The 19,419-nt window shown below is 45.0% G+C and overlaps 1 protein-coding gene across 1 annotated transcript in view; it reads left to right on the top strand.

Moving 5' to 3' along the window:
- The window catches only part of SMIM7 (small integral membrane protein 7), an 18,348-nt gene extending 8,069 nt beyond the window's left edge, over positions 1-10,279 (top strand). The window contains exon 5 of the mRNA XM_017501196.1: positions 9,183-10,279. Within this exon, the coding sequence (XP_017356685.1) occupies positions 9,183-9,198 (16 nt within the window). The 3' untranslated portion in view covers positions 9,199-10,279. The remainder of the gene's footprint in view (positions 1-9,182) is intronic.
- Positions 10,280-19,419: the final 9,140 nt, after the last annotated feature.

Genomic DNA, 19,419 nt, shown 5'->3' with positions numbered 1-19,419 from the left:
TACAGGCACGCACCACCATGCCCAGCTAATTTTTTGTATTTTTAGTAGAGACGGGGTTTCACCGTGTTGACCAGGATGGTCTCGATCTCTTGACCTCGTGATCCACCCACCTCGGCCTCTCACAGTGCTGGGATGACAGGCTTGAGCCACTGCGCCCGGCCTTCAGCCTCCTGAGTAGCTGGGATTATAGGCATCCACCACCACGCCTGGCTAATTTTTGCATTTTTAGTAGACACAGGGTTTCACCATGTTGGTCAGGCTGGTCTAGAACTCCTGACCTCAAGTGATCCACCTGCCTCGGCCTCCCAAAGTGCTGGGATTACAAGCCTGAGCCACCGTGCCCAGCCCTACTTTCTGTTTTCAAAATAAGTGAGGGAACCACTATCCGAAGGGGTTACACTCTGTCTCTGCATCCCCACTGAGCTAGGCTGGAACTTTGATTAGAACATGGAGTTCTCCAGCCCCTGGCTATGCCTGGCACCTCTGCAGGGGCTGCCAGGAGATTGTTTCCCTGAGCCCATGGCCCTGTCACCTCTCACCAGCTCTGCTGCATCTGCCGCGGTGGAAAATGTGGTTTAAATTCCAGCATGCTGCCAGATCCTGCTCCAGCTGGGCTGGAAGCCAGCAGAAATGTATTCTGACTTTATTGCTTTAAATTCTCTCTTTTATTTTCTCATTAGGCTGAGAAAACTCAAGCAGATTACCTTTCCATCTGGCATTGGGGCCATAATTCTGATACTACTGTTACTGAATTGTGAGATTTGCTGTAAATGGATTTAGGAACACATTCTATGGGAGAATCTGGTGTTCTTGGCTTCTGTGGGTCCATCCCTGCATACTTCCCCCAAAAAGGAAGAGGACAAAAAGTTGGCTATTCTGAGTAATTGGGACTCCGAATGCGGGGTGGCTGGGTAGCCTGCACCCCAGTGGCTGTTTGAGGAGATGCTCCCAGGACATAGGAGAACTGGGGAGGGTGGCATTTCACCCTCACCACGAGGACCACAATGTATTCCCAGAAAGGCTCTTGCCAAGGTATCTTACCTGGCAGAGAGGATCTGAGAGCACGTATGAGGCTTGCCTAGGGACAAAGAAGGCTTGTGAAGAGATCAAGGAACTTGCATGAAAGTGTAGGAAGGGCCGGGTGCACTCACGCCTGTAATCCCAGCATTTTGGGAGGCCAAGACAGGAGGATCACTGAGGTCAGGAGTTCGAGACCAGCCCGGCCAAAGTGGTGAAACCCAAATTAGCGGGGCGTGGTGGCATGTGCCTATAATGCCAGCTACTCAGGAGGTTGAGGCAGGAGAATCACTTGAACATGGAAGGTAGAGGTTGCCATGAGCTGAGATCACACCACTGCACTCCAGCTTCGGCAACAGAGTAAGTGAGACTCCGTGTCAAAAAAAAATAAGTGTAGGAAGTATAAGCAGGACTCATGGAAAGTGGACCTTCTTCGTGCAGCTTTTGCCTCTCTAGATTTCCTTTCATTCACAAGGATCTGTCCTGGACGATGCTTTGGGGTTACGCCTGAGGTCAGGACAGCCACAGTCCCTGCCCTCAGCAAATGCACTTGATGTGACATAGACAAGCAGGTAGGAAACTGTCAGTTGCGAGGTGGCGCCTGACAGGGGAGCTCGCAGTTTCAAAGGTGGTTGGGGAAGGACTCTCAGAGAAGGTTCTGTTTAAATCAAGACCTAAGTTGGCTGTGGTGGCTCAGGCCTGTAATCCCAGCACTTTGGGAGACCACGGTGGGAGAATTGCTTGAGCCCAGGAGTTCCAGACCAGCCTGGGCAACATGGTGAAAACCCCTCTTTACCAAAAATAAAAAAATTAGCTGAGTGGGGTGGCATGCACCTGTAGTTGCAGCTCCTCGGGAGGCCAGGGTGGGAAGATCACTTGAGCCCTGGAGGCAGAGGTTGCAGTGAGCTCAGATCCTGCCACTGCACTCCAGCCTGGGCAACAGAAGAAGACCTGGTCTCCAAAAAAATAATAATAAATAAATCAAGACCTAAAGGACAAGAAGACGTTTGCAATTTCCAGAGTTGGAGAAAAGCATGGTGGCACAGGAGGTAGCAGGTGCGAAGGTCTTGGGGCAGGGCAGACGTCCGCATGCTTCCCTCATTCTTGTCTTTTCCATTCACCTGCTTGATCATTCTCTCCTGTTTGACCAACATCTTCACTCCCCCATCTGCCAGCCTGTGACCAGAACAGCAGCGGGGGGCATCCTCCCAGCTCAGCTTTCCAAGACCAGTGTAGTCTGTAGACCAGGGTCCAGATTTGGTTTCCTGGGGCAGAGTCTGATTGACCCACCTTGGTGTCACTCAGGTCCATTTTGGGCGGGGTTCTTGATTCTGCCCTAACCACTTAGGTCAGGAGTCATCAGACCACAGCCCACATCTACCCACTGCCTGTTTTTGTGAATGCATTTCACAGAAGTTCATGTGTGTGGCTGCTTTTGTGCCACAGAGGCAGAGCTAAGTTGTGTGACAGAGACCACCTGGCCTGCAGAGCCAGAACTGGTAGTAAACGGTGGCCTGTTACAGAGAAAATGGTCCTGACCCAGGCCAACGCTTTCACTGGGGGCCATGGATAAGGGAAGATTCTCTCAAGAAAGGGCTGTCTCGGGGAGGCAGTGTCTGGCTTTCCCAGGATATTAAAAACTGGAAATCGGCCGGGCGCAGTAGCTCATGCCTATAATTTCAGCACTTTGGGAGTCTGAGGCAGGTGGATCACCTGAGATCAGGAGTTTGAGACCAGCCTGGATAACATGGTGAAACTTTGTTTCTACTAAAACTATGAAAAATTAGCCAGGCATGGTGGCGCATGCCTATAATCCCAGCTACTTGGGAGGCTGAGGCAAGAGAATCGCTTGAACCCGGGAGGCAATGGTTGCAGTGAGTGGAGATCGCGCCATTGCACTTCAGCTTGGGCAACAAGAGTGAAACACCATCTCAAAAAAAAAATAACAACAACAACTGGAAATCACCTAAGTGTCCAAGAACAGGGGAAGGATCAGGTAACTTGACAGGATGCCCGTGTGACTGGCTGTTGTGATACCATCACCGATGATGTGCCAGAAGGTTCTGCCTGCATGGGGAAATGAAGCGTTCTGAAAGTGAAGGTGTCCGGAGGATATTCATCTGTGCAGCCTGACTTCAGCTATGTAACGGGCGTGCAATAAACACGAAACACGCAATAAACCCTGAATGAGTGCCTTAAGTATGGGAGCGAAACACTGTTCAGCGAGGGACTTGGAAGGATCCACTCCAGATGGGGTAGAGAGGTGACACTGTAGCAGTTGCTGCGGAAATTGGCAGGGCCTGGGTGTTGTTCACTATTCCCTGTGCCCATTTTTTTTTTTTTTTTTTTTTTGAGATGGCGACTCGCTCTTTCACCCAGGCTGGAGTGCAGTGGTGCAGTCTCAGCTCACTGCATCCTCTACTTCCCGGGTTTAAGTGATTCTGCTGCCTCAGCCTCCCAAGGAGCTGAGACTTACAGGCACACACTACCACACTCGGCTAATTTTTATATTTTTGGTGGAGACAGGAGTTTATCCTTTTGACCAGGCTGGTCTCAAACTCCTGACCTCAAATAATACGCCTGCCTCGGCCTCCCAAAGTGCTGGGATTACAGATGTGAGCCTTGCACCCAGCCTCCCTATGCCCCACTTCTGTGTTGTTTGAACTTTGGAAATTTTAAGAAGTCATGAAAAGTCTGAAATACGAGGAGAAACGTCCCTGAGTATTTAGGGATCAGTAACACTGTTACCTATAACTTACATCAAAACACATCAAAAATATGAATAAATGGATAGCTATATGGATAGGCATGTGGTACAGCAAAGTGCTGACTGCAGAATGTAGGTGGTGGTGGTGTTTCAACAGAACTGTTCTGTGTGTTGAAATTTTCATAAAATGAGAGGAAAAGTTGGGAGAAAATGAACCATTGAGAGGGTTTGCAAGTAAAAAGCAGAAGTCTGTCTTCATAATCCAGTGTTTTATAGAATATTCACAGATTATGCAGCCACCATCTCTGTCAAATTTCAGAACATTTTTATCCACTCAGAAAGAAACCGCGTTCGCATTGGCTGTGATCACTCCCCATTCCCCCTCCCCCAGACCTTGGCAACCACTAATCGACTTCCTGTCTCTGTGGATTTGCTCATGTGGACAGTTGTTATAAATGGAGTCATATGCCGTGTGGCCTTTCGTGTCTGACTCCTCTCAATCAGCATCATGATTTTAAGGTTCATCCACGTTTTCGCATGGAGCAGTGCTTCATACCTTTTCATGGCAGAATCATATTCTCTTGTATGACTCGTTTTCCATCTGTCAGTTGATGGATAGTTGGGATGTTAGTATATTTTAGCTACTATGAATAATGCTGACAGGAACATTCATGTACAAGTTTTTGTGCAGATTTGTTTTTAGTTATCAGCTGTGTAGGAGTGAAACTGCTGGGTTGTATGATCACTTTATGTTTATAATTTTCTTTGTTTTTTTTTTTTTGAGACAGAGTCTCGTTCTGTCACCCAGGCTGGAGTGCAATGGCACATTCGTGGCTNAAACAAACAAACCAAAAAAGTCTCAGTGATTGATCTAAAACTTAAATCTAACTGGTGCTCTATGTTTTCATTTACTAAATCTGGCAACCCTAGAAAATAGTTCTGTATCTTTCTTTCACTTTAATCATAGTGAATCATCCTACTTGGTGCAACTACTTCCAGATTGCTGAAAGGTTAGCTTACTGGAGACTGCCTTTCAACATCCAAAAAGGAGGGCAAAGCTCTTTTGCCTTTGGGATGACCACTAACTTTTCTAGCCTATTTTTTCCTCTCTCAGATTTTGACTGACACAAGGGAGCCTTGGAAAAACTTCTAATCACCCTTTTCCCTTTTTTTTTCTCTCCCTTCTCTTCAAAACAATTTATTGGGAATCACAAAGGGTAGGCTTTGGGCTCTCCATTTTCTGTATGTCATAATCAATTTCTTCTTATACCTGGCACTATAATCTAGTAAATGAGCCTGCCTTTTCATCACATTCAAAATAAAGTAGAAGAAATGTTAGAAAATCTTTTCTTCCTCAACAAAGTTCAGACATCATTACTTTTGTCATGCTAATGAGATCAAGAACATCGGGTTTCATGCATTCATTCATCCATTTAATAAGTTTTAGGCACATACCATATGCTGGACACTCTTCTGCTTGGTAAGACAGAACAGTGAACATAAAAACATGGTCATCCCTCTAGTGTAGCTTTGAATCTAGATAATTTAAGACTCAAAGCTGATGAAGAAATACTTGTTCTAGGCAGTCCTGGCCCTCCATTTTCCTAAAGTAATTACCCACATGGTTCTATTTTGGTAGTACAGATTAGAAGATTAGGTAAAAACATTAACAGCAGGGGGAAGAGGGGGGATAAAAAACAGGGATTTGGTAGTTGGAAAAAAAAATCTGAATATATCAGAGATATAACCTCTCTTTATGGGTGCTATCATGGCTTTTATGTGTAGTTGGCAAGCCCAAGGCATAGTTAAAAAGAAGAGTTATTTGCATAAATAAATAAACAAATAAAAAAGAACAAAAAGGAATTGAGAAAAATCAGAGAAAACAGAGGATCTGTAATCCTTGGTGGAACTAAACATTCAATAATTTCATTAGGTGTAACTTACTGTCACCAGAACCATAAATTACCTAGTGGAAATGTTAGTGTTTTGTACTCAGCTTTGATTCAATTATCTATTGAGTTATGCAGTGACTATTGATCACTGACTGTGTGCTAAGGAGAATGAAAAGTTCTGATGACATAATTATGTATGAAACATGCCCTCTCTGCCGTAAAAGAGTTCAAGAAGCGAGAAGACCTATAAAAATTGCTGAAATAATAAGGAATACAATGGAGGTATGAAACAAGGTCGCTTGTTAGCGCTTGGGTGTGCTTACAGAGTTAGGGCCATCTTCACAGAGGTCGTAATGCTTACTTCCACATGTAGAAAAGTACAACTTTTCTAGCTGACACATGTAGGAATGAAAGGGATTGTGAACAGAAAGATTAGACTTTTCAAAGGTCTAAGGAACCTGTAAGGAGTTCTGTATAATTACAAGGGAGTTATGTGTGAAGGTTTTACGTGAGAAAAAAAAAGATAGACCACTTTAAAAGTTCCACATTTTCCCTAAAAGTAACGGGTAGCTAAAGTCTAATTCTGAGCAGGGAAGTAATATAAATGTATATTTTTGCAGGAACACTCAAAGTACTCACATTAATAGTTCTCAAACTGTAGTATGCATCTGAACCAACGGGAGGGCTAGCGAACGTACGGTTTGCTGAGCCTTACTCCCAGGATTTCTGATTTGGTATATCTGGATGAGGCCTGAGAAAATAATTCATAACAAGTTTTCAGGTGATGCTGATGTTGCTCGTCTCAGGACTATACCTTGAGAACTCCTGGAATAGAAGATAGAATAGAAGCAGGTGGGACCAAACCAGTGGCTATAACTCAAAGTCATCTCTCTTTTTTATACAAAATTTTTGCTTAGTCTTCTCAATAACGTTTAAAAGTTAAGTCTTTGCCATCGGCAAAAGTTCTTTACATTTTTTTCCCTTTTTAAAAGAAATACATCATCTACATTTTTTTTTTTTTTTTTTTGGAGACAGAGTCTCGTTCTGTCACCCAGGCTGGAGTGCAATGGCACATTCGTGGCTCACTGCATTCTCCACCTCCCAGGTTCAAGCAATTTTTCCTGTCTTAGCCTCCTGAGTAGCTGGAATTACAGGACTACACCCCCAAGCCTGGCTACCAGCTAATTTTTGTACTTTTAGTAGAGATGGGTTTTACCATGTTGACCAGGCTGGTCTCGAACTCCTTACCTCGAGCAATCTGCCCACCTCAGCCTCCCAAAATGCTGAGATTAAAGACGTGAGCCACTGCACCCGGCCTGCGTTTATTCTTTTGAGAGAACACCAGACTGTTTTCCAAAGTAGCTGCAACATTTCACATTCCTACCCAGATCCTACGAGGGTTACACTTTCTCCATATCCTTGTCAACACTGGCACTGTTAATCTTTTGATTATAGTCATCCTAGTAGGTATGAAAGTTTTGTGTGTGTTTTTGAGACAGAGTCTCACTCTGTTTCCCAGGCTGGAGTACAGCAGCAAAATCTTGGCTCACTGCAACCTTTGCCTCTTGGGTTCAAGCCATCCCCTGGCCTCAGCCTCCTAAGTAGCTGGGACTACAGGTGTGCACCACCACACCTGGCTAACTTTTGTATTTTTTGTAGAGACTGGGTTTTGTCGTGTTGCCCAGTCTGGTCTCGAACTCCTGGCCTCAAGTGATCCACCCACCTCAGCTTCCCAAAGTGCTGGGCTTATAGGCATGAGCCACCGTGCCCAGCCAGTTTGAAGGTTTGACTCGAATTTTCCCTGATGGTTAATGATATTGAACATATTTTCATGTACCTGTTGGCGATTGGTACATCTCCTTTGAGGAAATGTATTATTAAGATTCTCTGCCCTTTTTAAAAATTGAGTTATTGCTGATCCATAAGGGTTCTTTGTGTATTCTCAGCATTAGTCCATTATCACATGTGCGTTTTGCAAGCGTTTTCTCCCATTTGATATGTTGTCTTTTCACTTTCTTGATGGTGTCATTTGAAGCACAAAAGTTTTTTATTGTGACTGGCCAGGCGCAGTGGTTCACACCTATAATCCCAGCACTTTGGGAGGCCGAGGCAGGCAGATCACCAGAGGTCAGGAGTTTGAGACCAGCCTGATGTCCAATATGGTGAAACCCCATCTCTACTAAAAGTACAAAACGTAGCCGGGCATGGTGGTGTGCGCCTGTAATCCCAGCTACTCAGGAGGCTGAGGCAGGAGAGTTGCTTAAACCCAGGATGTGGAGGTCGCAGTGAGCCAAGATTGTGCCACTGCACTCTAGCCTGGGCGACAGAGTGAGACCTTGTCTCAAAAAAAAAAAAAAAAATATTTTTTATTGTGATGAAATTTAGTTTATTGTTTTTCTTTTTGTTACTTGTGCTTTGAGTATTATAGTTAAGAAATCATTGCCTAATCCAAGGTTACAAAGATATACACATAAATTTTCTTCCAAGAGCTTTGTAGTTTGGATTCTTTGTAGTTAGGTCTGTGATTCAGTAGTTAATTTTTTTTAATATGGTATAAGGCAATCAAACTTTATTCTTTTGCATGAAGAAATCCAGCTGTTTCTGCACTCTTATTTTTCAGATAACCTTTTTATTTTGGAATGAGTTTAGATTTGTGGAAATGTTGCAAAGATAATACCGAAAGTTCCTATATATATCATTTGTGTAACAGCTTTACCATCTTCCCTTATAGGGTGGTGGTGTTGGCTGGGTGCAGTGGCTCATGCCTCTAATCCCAGCCCTTTAGGGGGTCAGGGCAGGTGGATCACTTGAGGTCAGGAGTTCAAGACCAGCCCGTGCAACATGGCGAAACCACGTTTCTACTAAAAATGGAAAAATTAGCCTGGCTTGGTGAGGAGCACCTGTAATTGCAGCTACTCAGTAGCCTGAGGCAGGACAATGTCTGGGACCTGGGATGCGGAGGTTGCAGTGAGCCGAGGTCGCACCACTGCACTCCAACCTGGGCAGCAGAGCAAGACTCTGTTTCAAAAAAAAAAAAAGAGTATATACTTCTTCTAATTGTGTAGTTTAATGTTGTTAATTATATTCACAGGTAGATTACAGGTTACTTTGAAAAATCAGACAAGTGGCCAGGCGGGGTGGCTCATATCTGTAATCCCAGCACTTTGGGAGGCCAAGGCAGGCGGATCATGGGGTCAGGATTTTGAGACCAACCTGACCAACGTAAAGAAGCCCTGTCTCTACTAAAAATACAAAATTAGCCGGGTGTGGTGGCGCATGCCCGTAATCCCAACTACACAGGAGGCTGAGGCAGGAGAATCCCTTGAACCTGGGAGGCGGAGGTTGCAGTGAGCCGAGGTCATGCCATTGCACTCCAGCCTAGGCAACAGGGGCAGAACTCCATCTCAAAAAAAAAAAAAAAAAAAAAAAAAAAACAAAAAAAAAAAAAAAAAAAAAAAAAAAATCATGTAAAGTTTTCTAAGTAATAGTCGTGTAAAATAATCTCTGACAATATTTTTAGATCACCTCCTATCCTTATGGATATTTCTGCCCTCTGACTTCTCCAGGCTGTTCGGCTCTTGAATCCCAGCGATGGAACCAGGAACTCACCTTCCCGGGATGCTGAGTCTGCGTTCCTCCATTCCTGATGACTGCAAGAATGTTTTTGACCAGAAAATTGACAACCATCCCAGAAAAAGCCCAAGCTCGTGGTGGGTGGAAAAATGTTCGCTGAGATGTGCATGGTTTCCCAGCTACATCCCTGTTTTCAAAGATGGTTTCACTTTGGTCTCTGACTTGGAATGCTGTCTACTGAAGGGGTTTCAGGGGGGTTGATCTAAAGGGCTGTGATGAAATTGCATTCCCCATAGATAAATGAAAAATCATTTCCATCCAGAGATCTGAGCAGAAAGGTTGGCTTTTAAGTTTAACACAGCTGCGTTTTTGGAAGTTCAGTGTTACTAGCTGAGTCTGATAGCCTCTGGGCCCAGCCAGAGGCCCTGTTAACAAATTCCTTTCTCATCCCGACAGGTCGGCCTGCTTGGCCATCAGTACGGCTGCGATTAACTCTAAGGCTTTAAGGAACGGGCCACCTGTATCAGGGACACCAACTTTCCTGTTTAGACACTAAATTGTTAGCAAGAGGGTTGAGCTGGTTCCCCGTGAAGTATTTTACAGAAAACGTGGAACAGTTGTGGGGGTGTTAAGATTTGCTCTGCCTTGAACCCGTTGTTAAATAAAATGACTTTGGGAGCCATTCATTGTACAGTTGCAGGAATGAGAGTGATTTTATGATGTGGTGACACTGGGACCATGTTCTAAAACCTTGGGTTACTGAGTCTGCTTTTTGAGTGGATGATTTTGAAGTTGAAAACCCAGGGGTCTCCATCTAGGAAATACAGCATTTTCCAGAAGCTTCTTGGAAAGGGAATCCTGGTTTTGTTGCCAAAATGAAACACCCAGGGTTGGCACTGAATCCCACAGCTGTGTGATTTGTCTGTTGAATTTTTTGTTGTCGGGTTTTTTTATTTGTTTATACCAATAAGAATGAGCCTGAATGCTGGAGATTTTTGAAATCCTGACTTGGAGGTAAACCTGGAGGAAGGGAAAAACATAAATATGCAGGCTTTTAGGAGTGAGTAGCCTTGAAAATAAACCTCATTTCTAAAAAGGACCTTTTGTTTATACTTTTTTCTTTTTTGTGACCAGGAAGTTAATTTCCAATCTGAGTCCTTTTGAATTACCCCATGGGAAACACCTAGGATTCATTTCGGAGGCTGTCAAAGTAGAGTTGGTGGTAGAATTTCTTTTTTGGATTTAGCTCAATAAATGATGGTCAAGAGGGCTTGGGTTCAGTGACTCATGCCTGTAATCCCAGCACTTTGGGAGACCAAGGTGGGCAGACCACTAGCCTGGCCAACGTGGTGAAACCCCATCTTTACTAAAAATTCAAAAATTAGCCAGACGTAGTGGTACACACCTATAATCCTAGCTACTCGGGAGGCTGAGGCACGAGAATTGCTTGAACATGGGAGACAGAGGTTGCAGCAAGCCAAGATTGCGCCACTGCACTTCAGCCTGGGCAAGAGAGTGAGACTCCGTCTCAAAAAACAAAAGGAACGAGCAAGTGGAATTTTGACTGCAGCTGCTCCTGAAAGTATTGAAAGAGTCATTGCTAATGGTGGGCTGTTGCTAGACCAGGATCAAGTCCACTTTTGCTCCTTCTCAGCTTGTGGAATTCTTCTTGATCACTTCTGTCATTCATTTCCTTGCCAAAGCCCAGCCAAGCATCACCCCATGGTCTGTAAGGAGATCGGAGCTGCTGGGTCTGGCTTTGCCGAGGCCGGTGTCCTTATCAGAACAGGCATGCTGAGATCTTGGCTGAGTCTCTCGCAAGCCAGATGAATGGTGTGAAGAAACCTTCCTGCCTTATTCAGACTGGCGCTGAGGTCTCAATGAGTCGAGGCGTTTGTTCATGATGGTGATGAATCGTGCTCTCAGAAGAGAATGCTGTCATTGAGGTTTTGTTTCGATAGTCCTATTTTTCTCCAGAGAACTGTTATCTCATTGTTAATAATAGCAGTATGGCTTTTGCAGATGCTGGTTGGTGGCTGCTGTACATTTTAAAAATGGAATCTCATGGATGTGTCTCTTATGGAAGCTTTTCAAGAACCTTCACTGGCACCAGAGGTTATTAGAATGTGAGGTTTGGGTGCCTCGAGTTTTCACAGTGTTTAAGCACTAATGTTCTGGGCCAGTTAGGTGTGAGTTCAAATCCCATCTCAGCTCATTCTAACTGGGAACTTGGCTAATTGCTTTCCCCTCTCCAAGCCTCAGTTTCCACGTCTCTAAAATGGGCCTGCAAGTTACGTGTGCCTAAGGTCGTTGTAGGTTTCAGTGAACTCTAATGTGGCTGAGTGCCTGAGAGTGCCTGTGGGTGTTAATACCATGTGTGTTTTCTGTCTTCTCGTCCACTTTCTTTTGTGCAGTCTGCACACGCACCATTAAAGGCTGATCAGCATTTTAGAAAATTGCAATCAGGCCGGTGCAGTAGGTGCCTCACGCCCTAAATCCCAGCATTTTGGGAGGCTGAGGTAGGCAGATCACCTGAGGTCAGGAGTTTGAGACCAGCCTGGCCAACATGACAAAACCCCATCTCTACTAAAAAATACAAAAAGTAGCCAGGCATGGTGGCGCACGCCTGTAATCCCAGCTACTTGGGAGGCTTAGGCAGGAGAATCACTTGAACCCTGGAGGCGGAGGTTGCATTGAGCTGAGATCACACCACTGCACTTCAGCCTCAGTGACAAAAGTGAAACTCCATCTCAAAAAAAAAAAAAAATCGCAAACAATTTCCAACATGGTAAGCCTTTTCCTCTCTTCACCATCTCCATCCAGCATTTTCTTTATTCCTGTATGCATGTTTTGAGAGTGGATAAGGAAGGATGGGTTCTGCGTTTTTCTTTTTTCCTTTGAGACAGAGATTCACTCTGTTGCTAGGCTGGAGTGCAGTAGAACAATCTCGGCTCACTGCAACCTATGCCTCCCAGGTTCACGTGATTCTCCTGCCTCAGCCTCCCGAATGCTGGGATTGTAATTCATGCCACCACGCCCAGCTAATGTTTGTATTTTTAGTAGAGACGGCATTTCACCATTTTGGCCAGGATGGTCTCAATCTCTTGACCTCGTGATGTGCCCACCTTGGCCTCCTAAAGTGCTGTGATTGCAGGCATGAGCCACCAGGCCCAGCCAGGTTCTGCTGTTTTCAGTTCAGCATCATTTTCTTCCCACTTGCCGTGTTGCTAGGGAGTTGTTACTATTCTCATTTTTGCTTATGGTGCGGTGTCAGTAAATCGGTCCTTAGCCACCTTCTTGCTGGACTTGGTTTGTATTTTGTCCACTGTGATAAAGGCTGCCTCTGGCACCAGTGTTGTGGTCTTCATTGGCTTCTATTGTGATGTTAATTTCCTTGGGGCATATAACCCTTGAGGGGTCCATAATATCCTTACCATGGATGTGGCTTTAAGTGGCTTTTGTTTGTTAAACTTTGTTTGAAAAACTCTTTTTAGGCTGGGTGCAGTGTCTCATGCCTGTAATCTCAGCACTTTAGGAGGCTGAGGTGGGTGGATCACTTGAGGCCAGGAATTCAAGACCAGCCTGGCCAGTATGGCGAAACCCCATCTGTACTAAAAATACAAAAATTAGCGGGGTGTGGTGGCACGCGCCTGTAATCCCAGCTACTCAGGAGGCTGAGGCAGGAGAATTGCCTGAACCCAGGAGGCGGAGGTTGCGGTGAGCGAAGATCATGCACTCTAGCCTGGGTGACAGAACGAGACCCCTGTCTAAAAAAAAAAAAAAAAAGTTAACTGCTAATGCATGTTCATTGAAGAAAACTCATCAAATGCATATTTGCTAGAAGAAGAAAAATGCATCATCCACAATCACGTTCCCCTGAGAACATTACCCTAAGTACACATCCTTCCAGCCTTTCTTCTGTGCATAATCATTTGGGTGTGCTGTATACATTTTCTCTTGGCAGTGTTATCTTAGTATCTTGCAGTGAGGGTTTCTCACCTTATACTATAACCATACTTCCATATCCTCAAATACATTGTTTTCTAAAATATCCTTTCTTTTTCTTTTCTTTTTTTTTTTTTTTTTTTTTTTTTTTTTTTTTTTTTTTTTTTTTGTAGAGACAGGGTCTTCCTGTGTTGCCCAAACTGCTCTTAAACTCCTGGGTCCGATGAACCTTTCACCTTGGCATTCAAAATTTCTGAGATTACAGGCATGAGCCATAGTATCTTTTTCTTTTATTTAGACTAGAGTCTCACCCTCACCCAGGCTGGAGTGTGGTGACGTGATCTTGGTTCACTGCAACTTCCACTTTCCAGGTTCAAGCAATTCTCATGCCTTAGTCTCCTGAATAGCTGGGATTATGGGTGCATGCCCAGCTAAATTTTGTATTTTTAGTAGAAACAGGGTTTCACCATGTTGGCCAGGCTGGTCTCAAACTCCTTATCTCAGGTGATCTGCCTGCCTCAGCCTCCCAAAGTGCTGGGATTACAGGGATGGGCCGCCGAGCCCACAATATAATTCTTAATAACTGCAAATATACCATTGTAAAGACATAGCATCATTAATTTAACCAGTCCCCAGTTGGTGGGCATCTGACTTGTGTTCAGTTTTTGCATATTAGAAAATAACACTATGGGCTGGGAGTCACTGCCAGAGTGATAAGCTGTGGGTAGTGAAGGGAGAGAAGGTCACAGTATACAGCACCTGCCCTGGGAGTGTTCACTTTGGGGTTCATGTTGGAACCCATTTTGCTTCCTCCACCATTGCACATTGAAGGAGAATGTTTTTTTCCTGGGCTTCTCTTTGTCCTTCATGTATATCTGCTCTATGGCAGGAGTCAGCCAACTACAGCCCATAGGCCATGTCCGGCCCACAGCTTGTTTTTGTAAATAAAGTTTTATTAAGGGTGCTGTGGCTCACAACTGTAATCCCCCCCATTTTGGGAGAATGAGTCGGGTTGATCCCTTGAGGTCAAGAGTTCAAGATTAGCCTGACCAACATGGCAGAATCCTGTCTCTACTAAAAATAAAAAAATTAGCCAGGGGTAGTAGTGCACACCTATAGTCCAAGCTCCTCAGGAGGCTTAAGCAGGAGAATCACTTGAACCTGGGTGGCGCAGGTTGCAGTGAGCCAAGACAGTTCCACTGCAGGTTCAGCCTGGGCGACAGAGCTAGACTGTCTCAAAAAAAAAAAAAACGTATTGGAATCCGGCCACACCCGTTTGTGTGTGTATTACCTACAATTGCTTTGGCCGCCTCCATACCACAACTGCAAAGTGGAGTAGTGGCAGCAGATACCATATGGCCTGCAGAACGGAAAATGTCACCCATTTGGCCCCTTACCAGAAAAATTTGCCAACCACTGAGCTAGGGTGTGATGGAGAATCCCAAGGTGTCTCTTCCTTTCCAAAGCTACTCTGGTAGAATCATCTGTACCCTTGTGGCCTGGATTTTAGCAAAGATGCACACAAACAACTTTTTTTTTAATTTGGCAGGGAAGCCCTGCCATTTTCAAGTGATGTGGTTAATCAACCAAAACCCAATTTTCTTGCTCTTTTTTTTTTTTGAGATGGAGTCTCATTCTGTCAGTTAGACTGGAGTGCAGTGGCATGATCTCAGCTCACTGCAGCCTCCGCTTCCCTGATTTAAGTGATTCTCCTGCCTCAACCTCCAAAGTAGCTGGGATTATAGGCACTTGCCACCACACCTGGCGAATTTTGGTATTTTTAGTAGAGTTGGGTTTTCTCCATGTTGGCTGGGCTGATCTCAAACTCCTGATCTCAGGTGGTCCGCCCACCTCGGCCTCCCAGAGTTCTGGGATTACAGGCATGAGCTGTTGCGCCTGGCCTCTTTCTCTTGATAGTTAGGGAAAAGACCCTTCTCGGGCTCCCGGAGACTCCTCTTCGGAACAGCAGCAGGGTGATGTGATAATGAAATCTGCTCTCCTCTGAAGTGGTTAGATTTGAAAAGCCACTGAAACTGTCATTAGCAAGGCATTTTCTTTTCATTTAAACCATTTCATTATCTCCTTCTTTACCAAACTTGAGTTAATCACGTATTTGAGAAGCCTCCTGATGTTTTCATGTGTTAATGAAAGACAGATGCTGTTTGTGTAAAAGTAAAAGGCATGCTATGCAAAAAAAGAAGGCTAAAAAGGGCCCGGCAGGGAGGCTCACACCTGTAATCCCAGCACTTTCAGAGGCCGAGGCAGGCGGATCACTTGAGGCCAGGAGTTCGATACCAGCCTGGCCAACGTGGTGAAACCCCATGTCAACTAAAAATACAAAAGCCAGGTGTGGTGGTGCACACCTGTAATCCCAGCTGTTTGGGAGGCTGAGACAAAATTGCTTGAACCTGGAAGGCGGAGGTTGCAGTGAGCTGAGATCGTGCCACTGCACTGCAGCCTGGGTGACAGAGCGAGACTCTGTCTTAGAAAAGAAAAAATACAACTAAAATAAAATAAGGGAAAAAAAAGATGTCAGTTCTACTGGAGGGATTTGTTTTCACCATTCGCTTGCTTTTCATTATTATGCAGAGAAAAGCACTCGATCTGCTTCAGGCCTGTCTCTGGCACTTGAGCTTCTGGAAATGAGAGATTGGTAATAGCAAGTATTCCTGGATGAGAAGCCAGGCAGACGGGTCTCTAGCAATGTGGAAATCCAAAGTTCATATTTTTTATTTTTCTTTTTAAAAGTTTTTATTTCGCTGGGCGCGGTGGCTCACGCCTGTAATCCCAGCACTTTGGGAGGCCGAGGCGGGTGGATCACGAGGTCAAGAGATTGAGACCATCCTGGTCAACATGGTGAAACCCCGTCTCTACTAAAAATAAATCAGCTGGGCATGGTGGCGCGTGCCTGTAATCCCAGCGACTCAGGAGGCTGAGGCAGGAGAATTGCCTGAACCCAGGAGGCGGAGGTTGCGGTGAGCCGAGATCGCGCCATTGCACTCCAGCCTGGGTAACAAGAGCGAAACTCCGTCTCAAAAAAAAAAAAAAAAAAAAAGTTTTTATTTTATTTTTGAGACAAAGTCTTGCTGCGTCATCCAGGGTAGAGTGCAGTGGTGCAATCATAGCTCTCTACAGCCTCGAACTCCTGGGTTCAAGTGACCCTCCCACTTCAGCCTCCTGAGTAACCAGGACTACAGGCCTGCGCCACCATGCCAGGCTATTTTTGTTGTTGTTTTGTAGGAACAGGGTCTCCCTATGTTGCCCAAGCTGGTCTCGAACTCCTAGTCTCAAGCAGTCCTTCCACCTCAGTCTCCCACAGTGCTGGGATCACAGGCACGAGCCACTGTGCCAGTGTCCACATTTTCAATAAGAAAATGGCAGGAACTAATTCAGCATATGTTTTGGTGACTTTTCTTTTTGACCAATGGATTGTTTCAGATCAGACCAGCCCAAATCTGGCCCGCTGCCTGTCTTTTCATGAGCCTCAAGGTAGAATGGCTCTTACATTCTTAAATTGTTTCAAAAGAAGAAGTTTTATAAAAGTAAACTATCAGGCTAAGTATAAAAGAAAAAAGTTTATAAGAAGGAAAAAGAAAGGAGAAGGACATTATATGAAATCCAGATTTTTTGTTGTTGATAAAGTTTTATTGCTGTATTAGTCCATTCTCATTCTGCTATGAAGAGCTGCCTGTGGGTCACACCTGTAATCCAGCACTTGGGGAGGCCGAGGCAGGTGAATCACCTGAGGTCAGAAGTTTGTGACCGGCCTGGCCAACATGGTGAAACCCTGTCTCTACTAAAAAACACAAAAATTAGCTGGGCATGGTGACGGGTGCCTGTAATCCCTGAACCCGGGAGGCGGAGGTTGCAGTGAGCCAAGATCGCGCCATTGCACTCCAGCCTGAGCAACAAGAGCGAAACTTCGTCTCAAATAAAGAAAGAACTGCCTGAGACTGGGTAATTTATAAACAAAAGAGGTTTAATTGGCTCACAGTTACGCATGGCTGGGGAGACCCCAGGAAACTAACAATCATGGTGGATGGGGAAGCAGACATGTCCTTCCTTCTGCACATGGTGGCAGGAAGGAGAAGAATGAGAGCTGAGTGAAGTGATACCCCTTATAAGAAACAACTGACTCGCTATCACTAGAAAAACATGGGGAATCACTCCCCTGATTCAGTTACCTCCCACAGGATCTCTGCCACCACATATGAGGATTATGGGAACTACAACTCAAGATGAGATTTGGGTGGGGACACAGTGCAGCAGTATCAGCGGTCGTGCTCATTAGTTTGTGTATCATCTGTGGCTCCTTTAGTACTACAAGGGCAGGATTGAGTCCTTGCAGCAGAGACCATTCACCCTGCAAAGCTGAACCTGTTCACTCTCCAACTCTTTATGGAAAAGTTTACTGATCTCTGGACTAGACAGTTTTTAACAATGACATCTTACTAGTGGATCCTGTTCATTGGTGTCTAGTTTACATTACCATCATGGCAGTTGGTGGTAAACCTAGGCAAAAGAGTGTGGACTGTGCCGAGGGAATTGTAGAAATTATTTTAGAGGAAATGAAGCTTTACATCTATTCGAGTTCATCATGCGTGTGAGAAAAACAGTGGAAAAGATGGTTACAGCAGAAAGCAAGTTGGTTAGAGGAAATGAAGCTTTACATCTATTCGAGTTCATCATGCGTGTGAGAAAAACGGTGGAAAAGATGGTTACAGCAGAAAGCAAGTTGGTGGTATGGCTCAGACCTGGGCTCCGTGTCTTGGCCTTTCTGTACCTCCACGTCCTCATCTGTGATACAGGTACAGTGAAGGAGTGAGCCTCAGCATGGGCCTATAGCCTGCCTTTTTCTGCACTCAGGAAAAGTCACTGTTTTTATTGATACCGTTGCTTCTGTTAAAAGACTTTTCTCAGCTGGGTTTTGCGAGGCTTCAGTGAGATGATATGTAAGTCAGCTAGAGCTGTGTATCAGGCAATCTTGGGTTGCTATAAAGAAATACCTGAGACTTCGTAATTTATCAGAAAAGAGGTTATGGCCAGGCGTAGTGGCTCACTCTGTTGCCCAGGCTGGAGTGCAGTGGTGCTATCTCTGCTTGCTGCAACCTCCGCCTTTTGGGTTCAAGGGATTCTCCCACGTTAGCCTCCTGAATAGATGGGACTACAGGTGTCCACCACACCTCTCTAATTTTTTATATTTTTAGTAGAGAAGGGGTTTCACCATGTTGGCCAGGCTGGTGTTGAACTCCTGAGCTAAAGTGATCCGCCTACCTCAGCCTCCCTAAGTGCTGGGATTACAGGCGTGAGCCACTGCACCCGCCATGTTTTCAGTTTTCTTGGGGGAGATGCCTGGAAGTAGAATTGCTGAGCTGTGTGGTGACTTCCAGGCCTCCTTAAAGCTTTAGCCTGGACTGGGCAGAGAGTGGTTTCCACTGCATTCTCTTAGCCACAGTGAGTCACAGGTTCACTCCAGAGTCAGTGTCGGGTGGGGAGTGGGGAGGACACGAGGACCTGAGTGTCCAAGGGGGGGTTCATGGAGTCCTCATGTGAAGTCCCCAGCATGGACTCTGACACATCGTTGGACCTTAGCAAATGTCGGTTGTCACTCTGTTTAGCACTAAGAATAATGATATAAAATTGGAACAGTAAGGAAAACACAAACTGTTGGAACTTAGATCTGCATCTATTAGTCTGCCTAATAGAAAAGCCACCATCAGGATTTTGGAGATAATGGGACACACTGGCTTTAGGTTACCCGCACCAGAGTCAGCCCTGGAGGCTCCCAGAGATGAGAGCAATCCCAGCGCTTGGCAGGATGGCTGGGAAACAGTCCTGTGAGTGCCGGAAAATGCGGAACTCATCTAGGAAAAAATTAAGAAGAAAGTAAACATCATCTGTCACTCTATCAGAGATAACTGCCATCAATATTTTGGTTTCTTTCTTTCCAGTTTTTCTCTATCCATTTGGTGCATAAGTGTGTATATTTTAATAAAAGTATAATTAAGATAATAACGTATATCGTTTACATGCTGTATATTATTATTTATTGGGAGCATTTCTCCATCAATAGTGGGTTTGTTTTGTTGTAAGAGACAGCTCAGGGCTGTCTTGGGAGGCCAAGGCGGGCGGATCACGAGGTCAAGAGATTGAGACCATCCTGGCCAACATAGTGAAACCCATCTCCACTAAAATACAAAAATTAGCTGGGCGTGGTGGTGGGCTCCTGTAGTCCCAGCTACTCAGGAGGCTGGCGACAGAGTAAGACTCTGTCTCAAAAAAAAA

The sequence above is a fragment of the Cebus imitator genome, unplaced genomic scaffold (genome assembly GCF_001604975.1).
Source record: "Cebus imitator isolate Cc_AM_T3 unplaced genomic scaffold, Cebus_imitator-1.0 Scaffold280, whole genome shotgun sequence".
NCBI classification, from domain to species: domain Eukaryota; kingdom Metazoa; phylum Chordata; class Mammalia; order Primates; family Cebidae; genus Cebus; species Cebus imitator.
This window is presented reverse-complemented; position numbering and strand designations above follow the sequence as displayed.